This window comes from Myotis daubentonii, chromosome 4, assembly GCF_963259705.1.
Source record: "Myotis daubentonii chromosome 4, mMyoDau2.1, whole genome shotgun sequence".
Lineage (NCBI taxonomy): Eukaryota > Metazoa > Chordata > Mammalia > Chiroptera > Vespertilionidae > Myotis > Myotis daubentonii.
The window spans coordinates 8,893,312-8,904,094 of NC_081843.1; the positions used below are offsets into that span (position 1 = coordinate 8,893,312).

Genomic DNA, 10,783 nt, shown 5'->3' on the forward strand with positions numbered 1-10,783 from the left:
AGAGAGGGAAAGACAGAGAGAAACACATCGATTGGCTGCCTCCTGCATGTGCCCTGACCAGGGCCCAGGCCGGGGAAAAGCCTGCAACCAAGGAATGTGCCCTTGACCGGAATCGAACCCGGTCCTTTGGTCCACAGGCCGACACTCTATCCACTGAGCCAAACCGGTGAGGGCAAATCCAAGTCTTCTTAGCCACCACTCCTGAGGCCTCCTGTACCTACCACCATTAGGAGTGTCTACTGGAATCATCTGATTCTGTGTGTGCAGGACGCCCAAGACCCAAGATGCAGCCAAACTTCACCTCTGTAGCAGCTGTCCCTCGCAGAGGCCGGGTGCTCGGGAGTCTCAGGAAGCTGTGCTGGACGACCACACGCGTGTACACAAGGCCTGGCACAGATCTAAGGGGCACTAGGAATACAAGTCCCAGTGCCACTCACAAAGGCCAACCCCAAGGCTTTCCACCAGGACCTCAGAACAAAGTCTACATTCTTCACTAGCCGGGAGATTTGGGAAATTTGTTTTCCCCTAGTGACAGTAAGAAGAGACCCCAAAACAAAGCCCAGAACAGGAAGCTCTTTGATAAACTGGACAAAACCCAAGGGAAACTGCAATTAGAGTAACTTGCAGTTTCAATTACTCCTTTGTTTTTACTTCTCTTAAAAGCTAAATATGTTTCCAGTTGGTAAAAGGGCCTTTCCTAGGCAACTCTCAAAAGATAAGAGACTGACAATACTGGTTTTATAAGTATTTACTTAATTTTAGGTCTTCTCTTTCCATCATTCTTTGTTTAAAACCTCTCAAGTAAGAATAATACTGTGAATGACCTTTTTTTTCATGAACAACAGGAGAAAACAAACTATAGTTCCACCCTGATTAACCATAACCATATCTTGATGTGCAGAAATGGTACATAAAGTGTAAGAATAAATCATTTCCTAGACACATTCTACAGGACTTTTCTATATTAGATCATAACTACTTTAAAGGTCAAATAAAGGCAAAAACACTTTCAATCTTAGTATTAAGGCATCATACGGCTCTATGCAGTGAGCTATGAAACTTCCCCATCTATCGTAACGTTCTTATCCGGGACATATATAAAATACTAATGGGAGAGGGAATGAATTGTTACGTAGAGACAAGAAAAGCTGCTATGCCCATCACTGAAGAATGCTGAGGGTTATGTTTAGAGCCCTGTTGTGCCTTTTAAAGAGCAAGAGAAGCTAGCTTGACAGGTGTAATATTCCATGAAGGAGGCTCTCACCGAAGACCCCGTCCACCACAGTGCAGGCAATTAGAGCAGCTATGTTTAACTCTCACCAGGAGAGTTCCCAAACACGGCACTAATTCTGTCACTTCTAGCTTCAAATCCTCCAGGAGGTCCTCACTGTCTACAGAATTAAGAGGAGAGAACAACACTACTATGGTAGCCCTGGCCAGGTGACCCAGTTGGCTGGAGCATCACCCCATTCAATTCCAGGTCAGGGCACATACCTAGATTGTGGGTTCGACCTCAGGCCAGGGCCTATGAGGGAGGCAACGGATCTATGTTTCTCCCTTCTCTCTTCTCTCTCTCTCCCTCTCTTTCTCTCCCTCCCTCCCTCCCTCCCTCCCTCCAAAATCATTAAATCATACCCTCAGGTGAGGATTAAAACACACACACACACACACACACACACACACACACACACACACACACACACACACCAAAAGAAAAAACCACTACTACGGTATACATACTATGGGTTTTTCCAGATCTGTAAACCTACACACAAAAAACTTATTCTCTTCCCACACATCATATAGTTTTATCTAGGGTTTCCTGAGGTCTGTTATTTGTTTGTCAGTTAAGTTTGGATACATAGGATTAACAAAGGTAAACAGGTTTCCTTACTATAGACCTGTCAAGCCTTTATTTGTGGATGTATAACAAAGCTCCCAGAATTCCCCACAGAACACCTCAATGGACCAGTGGCTCGATCCGTGCCTCTTCTCTAACCTGCCACCCTCTCCATCTCCCTTCTGCATAGCATGAATGGACTTGTTTCTGTACTCTCTCCCTCCTGACACACACACTCCACCCTCCGGGACCTGGCTTCCGCCTCTATCATGCCGCAGACTGCAGTTCTCCAAAGGTGACACTGGGCCTCGTGTCCCTTCACCTAGGTGCTTGAAGCCTCTCCCATACCTTTCCTCACCCCTCCTGACTTGGCTCACGTCTTTTTTCCACTCTTCTTTTAACAATTAAAAATAGAGAGAGGTCCTGGCCTGTGTGGCTCAATTGGTTGGAGCATCATCCTGTACACCAGAAGGTGGGGGCTTCAATTCCTGGTCAGGGCACATGCCCAGGATGTGAGTTTGATCCCTGATCAAGGCCCATGGGGGAAACAACTGATCAATGTTTTTTCTCTTACTTTGATGTTTTTTTTCTCTCTCTCTTCCTTCTTCTCTCTCTCATATCAATAAAAAAACATATTCTCAGGTGAGGATTAAAAAATAATTTTAATAGAGAAAATACAAAAACATAGCCTAGAAACTTATATTCCCATTCATCACAAGTGACAACCATTAGACTAAACTAATAATGCCATGTTTGAACCAAGATGGCGGCGTAGGAAGTAGACCTGTGCGTGCTGCCTCCCACAACATCATAGAAACTACCAACTATAAGACAAACCACCACCATTCAGAGCCATGGGGAAGTTGGCCCAGTGGGAGTTCTACAACTGGAAGGAAAGAAAGAAGAAGCGCAATGAGACTGAGTAGGAGCTACAGAGGCGCCACAAACAGAGGCACACAGTCACACGCCAGGCAGGCTGCAACTGGATGCACGGGTTTTTTTTCATTCGGAAGCGGTTACAAACCCTCGAATCCTCTGGGCTTGCTCAGGGTGGGTCTCTGAGGCTCCAGGCCCCACGGGGAGAGGACGAAACGACCCTGGCGATGTACAGCACCAGCAAGGTCGAGACGGCCCCGGTGAGGTTGAGACGGCCCCGGTGAGGTCGGGACGGCCCTGGTGAGGTTGAGACGGCCCAGTAGGGTAGGGATAGCCCCATTGAGGTAGGGATGGCCGCAGTGAGGTCAGGACAGCCCCGATGAGGTCGGGACGGCCCCAGTGAGGTCAAGACAGCCCTGGTGAGGACGAAACGGCCCCGGTGAGGTTGGGACAGCTCCAGTGATATTGGGACAGATAATGGGGACCAGTATAGACTGGTGAACAGGGGTAGATGCAGAGGCAGAGCAGCATTGAACAGACTGTCAAACTACAGTGGGAAGCCTGGGGAGGGTTTGGGGGGGTTGGGGGTTAAGAGATCAACCAAAGGACTTATATGCATGCATATAAGAATAACCAATAGACACAAGACACTAGGGGGTAGGGGCCGGGGGAATGTCAAGGGGAGAAAAAAAGGAGACATATGTAATACTCTTTGTAATACTTCCAGAAATAAAAACTATTTAAAAATAATAATAATAATGCCATGTTTGCCTCAAGTCTGTTTTTGACAATAAAAGAACAGAACAGGGTAAAGATGAAGTCCTTTGATTTCTGTTGACAAGCCTAGTCCTCTCCTCCTCTCTCCAAAGGCAAGCATGTGAGTGTGCTGCACATCTTTCCAGTCCACTTCCATATTTTCACATGCAGATGTATACTCATGAACAATAAAAATCACTAAGTTTTACACAAAACCTAACACAACGACATCATACAGCAAGTATAATTTATAAACTTCCCGCCCTAGCCTGTTTGGCTCAGTGAATAGAGCATCAGTCCCCAGATTGAAGTATCCCGGGTTTAATTCCAGTCAAGAGCGCATACGTCAGTTGCAGGCTCAATCTGTGGCCCTGGTCCGGGTGCATGCAGGAAGCAACCAATCAATGTGTTTTTCTCATATCGATGTTTCTCTCTCTGTATCTCTCCCTTACACCCTCTCTGCAAATCAATGGGAAAATATCCTCTGATGAGGATTAACAATAAATAAATAAATATTAAAAATATAAACTTCCCTTTTCACTCCATAAGACCTACCCAGGCTGACACTCGACAAGACCTAATACTGATTTTATCAATCTATCAACATTGATCCCATTGCTTTATTGAAACCTCCAGCTGCTGAACTTAGTATGCACCAGCGGTCCTGTCTCTAAGTGCTTCACATGTATTATCTTATTTACCCTCCCAACAACCACTGAGATGTTCCAAATGCCGACAGCCAGCAAAGCAGGAAGGCACTTTTCCAGGGATGGACACGTCCCAGGCTGCGCCCTGAACCACTACGCTAAGCTGCCCTCTGACTACCAATAGCCAACTAAGCACTTTTCCTGTGCCAGGTGTTCTTTATGGATCATGTCTCTTAACTCTCTGAACCACAGTATGTCAAGTACAATGAATTCTCCCCGTTTGGTGGTGAAGAAACTCAGGCTCGAGGCGGTGCTGGAGCCCGGCTGTGAACCATGACTCCACTGCTTCAGAGGCCAAGTCTTACCTGACCTGAGCTAAGTGTAAGATTTACTTAAAAACAAGTCAAAGATGAGATTTGAAAGATGGGCTGAAGGGAGATTGTGAGAGCCCTGAATGACCAGGTCGGGAGGATGGGCTGACTGGTTACCTGGCATTATACCAATGTCACTAGTCCCTGATCACACAGCTCCAGAGCCTCCTGGGAACAGGAAAACGATACTTACAGTCATGGACCTTATAGCAGTGCTTCTGCAAGCGCTTAACCTCCCATTCCTCCAGCACTCCGTGAGTCATCAGCAACTGGAGGAACCGCCGGTGGACATCAGTCATGGTGCCCGTTCTTCTGGAGCTACCCTGCATGGTGACGGAGCTAAAAAAGACGTAAATGAAATCAACTTACCTCTGAACACACCAAAAGCAATGTGCTAGATTGTGTATGAATTTGCTTTCACAAATATAAGTTTGTTATGGTTTTCAAAATCAAGGTCAACATGCTGAATAGTACAAAAATGAAAAGGACACAAGTCAGGGGCTAGTCAAATGAGTACTGGGCAGTGGTGAAACGCGTGGGTCGGCGCCAACCCGAGGCCGGCATTCACAGCCTGCTCCATCGCCTCGGGTGTGAAATTGGGAAACGTCACCTCCAAGTGCTTCAGTTTCGGATCAGTAAAATCAGAATAATGATAAAAACGTTCTCCACACAATTACCATGAGGAATAAATGAAATAATACACAGAGAAGCCTGGTGACAAACTAAGCACTAAATAATGTTAGCTATTTTCACTATTAGATGATTCTAGATCTGAAACTTGGCTTAGTCACTTTCCAGCTCTATGGCACTGGATAAATTTAGCTGAGGCCCCATATTCTCACTAAAAAATTAGAATAATATTCACTGCCTAGAGAAATGCTAGCACACACTAAATAAGTGTTAGTTTCCTTCCCTTCTCCCAAACCACTAATAAAACTGACCTCACAGGACTACAGGGTACTTTCTAAATCTCCTGCTCTATTAAAACAGTATCTTTCCACAAACCACAAAGATCAGAGCTGATCAAAAAGCCCGCTGCTGCCAGAGGTCCAGTTGTTGCACAGGGGCTAAGAGCGCGGGCTCAGAACTGGACAGATGGCTCTGAGACCAGTTCTTGCTAGGCCTGCCTGAGCTTAAAAATAACGCAATCTGTGCATTAAAAATATGCACCCATGGCTTCTTTCCTGGAGGTTCTGACTGCATAGGGGCCTGGCATTCTGAGATTTTTAACATTCACTTCAGGTGATGCCATGATCTGACAAGAAATTTGCCGTTACTTAGGCAAATATAACACAAACATTTTTAGCTAACACGTTTAATCTCCCTGAGCCTCAGTCTTTTCACCAATAATATGAGGGTAATAATAACTATATTTAAGGCATAAGTTTAAGTGAGATAGGACTACCAAATGTTTGCCAAGGACCTGGCCCATAGGAGACGCACAAAAAGACTAGTTACTGTTCTTTCCAACAGCATCACCAGCTGGACCTCAGAGCTGGAAGCATGCACTGTCCCAGGATCGGTTTCTCTGCCTGCCTACTAGCTTTCCTCGAGCCTCTTTCACCAGCATCTCAACCTCAACAAATCCTAAACCGGATTCCTTCTCCTTTCAGCATCTGCAACCCTTTTTCTCCTGAGTGCTCTTTGCAAATCACCTGCTTTAGGTGGTACGGTCCACAGTCATGCGAACACCACAGACCTGATCCTCGTTTCCCTCAACCTCAGATCCAGTGCGCGCACTCGCTCTCTCTCTCTCTCTCTCTCTCCCCCCTCCTTCCCCCCCCCCCCCCCCCCCCCCGCTTCCTCCCCTTCTACTCTCTAAAAGCAATGGAAAAAATATTCTTGGGTGAGAAGGAAATTCCTTTGTCTACAAAAACCTACAGCAAACATAACACTTAGGGACAAGATGTTGAAAGCAGTCGCTTTAAAATCCACATTAGGCTCTGGCCAGGGAGTTCACTTACCTGGAGCTTCATCCCACACACCAAAAGGCTGTGGGTTCCATGCCCAGGCGGGGCGCGTGTGGGAGGCAACCGATTGATGTTTCTCTCACAGTGATGTTTCTCTCTCTTTCTCTCCCCTTCCCTCTCTCTCTAAAATCAATAAAAACATATCCTAAGGTGAGGATTAAAAAAATTAAATCCAAATTAATCCAATGCAACTAAATCAACGCAATTCCAGTCAAATTCCCAATAGGCTCTTGGAAAAGATAAAGGAGAACTTGTCCTACCAGGTACCAAGTAACTGGAAAGCTAGAGCGGTGAATAAAATGTGATACTGGTGTAGAAATAGACAAAGACCAATGAAACAGAATAAAGGACTCAGAACAGAATTGTAAATATGTACGGGTACTTGACATGTTGGAGAAATGGAATGCCAGATCAAAGCAAACTTTTCAATAAAAGGTGCCAAAACAACGGACTATCCATACATGGAAAAGAAAAAAAAAAGGAGACGCTTACCTCACACTATGTACAAACATCTATTGCTAAAGATTAAGGTCATAAGAAAGGAAACACTATGAAACTTTGGTACAACAACACCGGAGAATATCTCCCCCCACCACCACCATCCCTCCCCCACCCAGGCCACACTGCCTACAAGAATATCTTTTTGACCAAAAGTAGGGTAGGATTTCTTTAAAAGATTTTTTTAAAAGTATAAATCATAAAGGATTATAATGATATATTCAGCTTTGTTAACATTAATGAGTCTGTTCACCAAAAACACCCGAGAATGGAAAAGAGAAAGAGAAGACAAGCTACAAACCAGAAGGTATTTAAGCCACAAAATATTTAATATTTGTATTCAGAACATATAGGGAACGCCTACAAATAAGGGGAAGACAACTATAAGAGAAAAATAAGCAACAGAAAATTTACAAAGAGGATGCACAAATTATTAATAAATACGTAAAAAGATGCTCCGCCTCAATGTCATCAGGCAAATGAATACTAAAACCACCGTGATTAAAGTGTTAACCATCACCAGAGAGGAAAAATCCTTCAGAGTGGCTGAGGCCGAAACTTTCACCCACCACTGGTAGAGCATACACTCTTATAACCACTTCAGACAACTGGGTACTGCTAGCCCATTTGGGTGTCCTTAGAAATCTGTTAGATATATACCTTATAGAAACTTTTCCACACTGGCCCCAGAAAACAGGTTTGTAAAAGCACCGCATAATAGCATAAATCTGGCAAGACTACAAATGACGATCAACTGAAGAACACCTACCTAAAGCATGTGTAATCATACCATGGAATTCAAAGCAACGAAGACCAAGTAGAGAGCTGCATCTAATACATATATTATATGCAAAAGTCAAGTCCCACAAGATATATATTAGGATCCCATTTATAAAAAATTCAAAACCGTGCATTGCATTCATTAGAGATATATCAACAGTAAAAAACGACAGAGAAAAACAAGAAAATTAGTAGCAATACTCAGAGCAGTGGTTACACAGTATTTGGCAAGAAGAGTGAAAGATTCAGTGGGGATTTTGAGGATACGAAAATGTTCTATTCCTTAAGTTGGTAGTATTCGTTGAATTTTCATTCTTCAAACTTATTTTTACAGGTATGTTACACATCTTAATAAAGGAGAAATTATGTAAATACTAGAGGCCTGGTGCACAAAGTCATGCATGGCTGTGGGGGAGGGGCAAGGGTGGTTGGCAGGCTGGCCCCACCCCTGATCGGGGTGAAGGAGGGGCCTCGGGCAATTGGCCAGCCACCCCACATCCTGGTCAAACTCCCGGTTGAGCTGTAACCAGTTTGGCTCAATGGATAGAGCGTCGGCCTGCGGACTCAAGAGTTCCGGGTTTGCAATGGACATAAGACACTGGGGGATAGGGGAGGCTAGGGGCTGTCTAGGGCGGGGGGAAAAAATGGACACATATGTAATACCCTTTGTAATACTTTAAGCAATAAATTTAAAAAAAAAAAAAGGAGTTCCAGGTTCGATTCCGGTCAAGGGCATGTACCTTGGTTGCAGGCACATCCCCAGTGGGGGGTGTGCAGGAGGCAGCTGATGGATGTTTCTCTCTCTCATCGATGTTTCTAACTCTCTATCCTTCTCCCTTCCTCTCTGTAAAAAAATCAATAAAATATATATTTTTAAAAAAGCTATCTTATTTAAAAAAAAATACACAAAAAAAACTCCAGGTTGAACTCCCGGTTGCGGGGACAATTTGCATATTAGTCTTTTATTATATAGGATGTTATGTAACAGCCAAAATAAATGTTAAGGAGAAGGAAGCATAGAAAGGAATACAATGCTATAATCTGGGGTAAAAGGAAAATGGGGGTGAGAGATACAGACAGGCTTGCTTATGTCTAGAAACCGGTGATCTCTCTGAAGACTGACTGGGCAGGGGAGGTTAACCATGGTCAGGTACCGCCTATCCAGATAATTTCAAAATACGTAGAAACGTTTGTGGAATAGGCAAACCTCAATCTTAACCATCTGTGCCGCGTGCTAGACACAGTGTTAGTGCTTCACACCCGCGGTCTCATTTACTCCTCACCAGAACCTCAGAAGGAAGGCATTACTGAGCCCATTTTACAGATGAGGAAACTGAGGGCACCAGGTGGCACACACTGTTAGTGATGGAGATGGGGGTGCCCATGCAAAGGCACAGTTCAGCAACCGTGGCACACCCCTCCTCGAGGAGGAGGAGCAGACAGTGACATCAGCAGCCCAGTCCCTTATCTGCAATTCTCCAACCTGTTTTCTGGAAAATCTCTTAAGTTTGAAAACTTGATCTGATCTCAGGTAAAGCTACTTATGGTTGTTCCTTATTCCTTAAAGAGTTACTATAGATGATAGATAGATAGATAGATAGATAGATAGATAGATAGATAGATAGATATCTGTGAAAATATTACTGTATTGATTCCAAACACTGCCTCGAACCCCGCTGAATGTATGCAGAACATGCACCATGTCACCTTCCGAGACCCGAGAACTGCGGGACTCTGAGCACGGCTAGCCCAGGGCTGTAAGATAGGGGCTGGGGACGTGCACAAACAAGTTTCATACACAAAGTCGAGGGCGGCAGCAAGTACGGCGAGAGAACGGAGGGTGCTCGGCGAAGGCCTATCTATGTATTCAGTTCGGATATATTTTGTATTCTGCTTTTCCACGTAATATGATGAAAAGTGTTTTTTCACCTACTATTGCGATTTTAAAACGTCTGTGTGTGAGAGGGTCGAGTTTCAGGTCTATGTGCCTCACTGCCCCTCTCTGGGCCTCCGTTTCCCCCTCCGGAAACGGGAAACCCCTGGGTCCCCGCACCTGGCGGGCCGACCGCGGGCCTGACCGCACCTCCCGTCTTCCCTCGCCTCTCGGGACCGCTCTCCCCCGTGCCCCCACCCCACCCCCTGCCCACGCGCGCCACCGAATTACCCTCCGCGGCCCCGCAGCGCGAGTCTCACAGCCGGCGGCGCTAGCAGAAAAGCGGTTCGGTCCCTCCTTCCGGGCGGAGCGAACGCGGATGCGGCGCTCCCATTGGTGGTCACGCAGATTCGCCCCGCCCACTGGGTGACACACTTCCTGTTCTCCCGCCCGACGCGTTGCCATGGTGCCGCGGGATGCTCCGTTAGGTAGGGAATTGCGCGCTTCCCCGCAGCTCTCGGCGCCGCCGGAGAAGGGCGTCCGCGTCCGGCCCAGCGGTGACAGACCGCCGCCGCAGAGGGGGGAGAGCAGGCGGGCAGCGCACCCCACGCCATGGCCGGGCCTCAGTCTCCCCCGTGTGTGGAACTAGTAGGGTGAGCGCGTGGCCAAGAACGAGGGCTCTGTTGCCAGGTCCCCTGACTGGAGTCCTGCCTCTGCCCTTCACTGGTTGCTGGGTCGGGGGCAAATCCCGCAGCGGCGCTGAGCCTGTTTCACCTGTGAAATGGGGAACAGTCCCCGTGAGGCAGCGTGTTTGTGGGTTCGCACCCGGCCGTGCTGACTGAACGTTCCTGCTGCCCGGCCCCGGGAGCGCCGTGAGGGGTCCGTGGAGGGATCAACAGCAGCGAGCGGATGGCTCGTGGGAGGCTCCGGGCGGCCCTGGCCCACGTGCGTACAGTGTTCGGGCCTCAGGTCTGAGCCGGGAGCGCAGCCCAGCGCGGGGACCGGTGCGGGGACCCAGCCCCCTGGCGGGAGCTCAAATCCTACCGGGCCAGCCCCCGGTCCCGCGACCTTAGACACCTCCGCCGCCGGACCTCCGTCTCCTCCTCTGCTGAGCAGGGAGGCGCGGCATGTCTGGTTCGAGGCCTGAGGTCCCAGCTGGGCCTCCGGGACTG

The 10,783-nt window shown here is 47.1% G+C and overlaps 1 protein-coding gene across 1 annotated transcript in view; it reads right to left on the reverse strand.

The window, feature by feature from the left end:
- NSMCE1 (NSE1 homolog, SMC5-SMC6 complex component) overlaps window positions 1-10,026 on the reverse strand; it is a 29,618-nt gene extending 19,592 nt beyond the window's left edge. The window contains exons 1-2 of the mRNA XM_059692145.1: window positions 9,903-10,026; window positions 4,684-4,829 (exon numbers count right to left, since the gene is read on the reverse strand). Of these exons, the coding sequence (XP_059548128.1) occupies window positions 4,684-4,819 (136 nt within the window). The 5' untranslated portion in view covers window positions 4,820-4,829; window positions 9,903-10,026. The remainder of the gene's footprint in view (window positions 1-4,683; window positions 4,830-9,902) is intronic.
- Window positions 10,027-10,783: the final 757 nt, after the last annotated feature.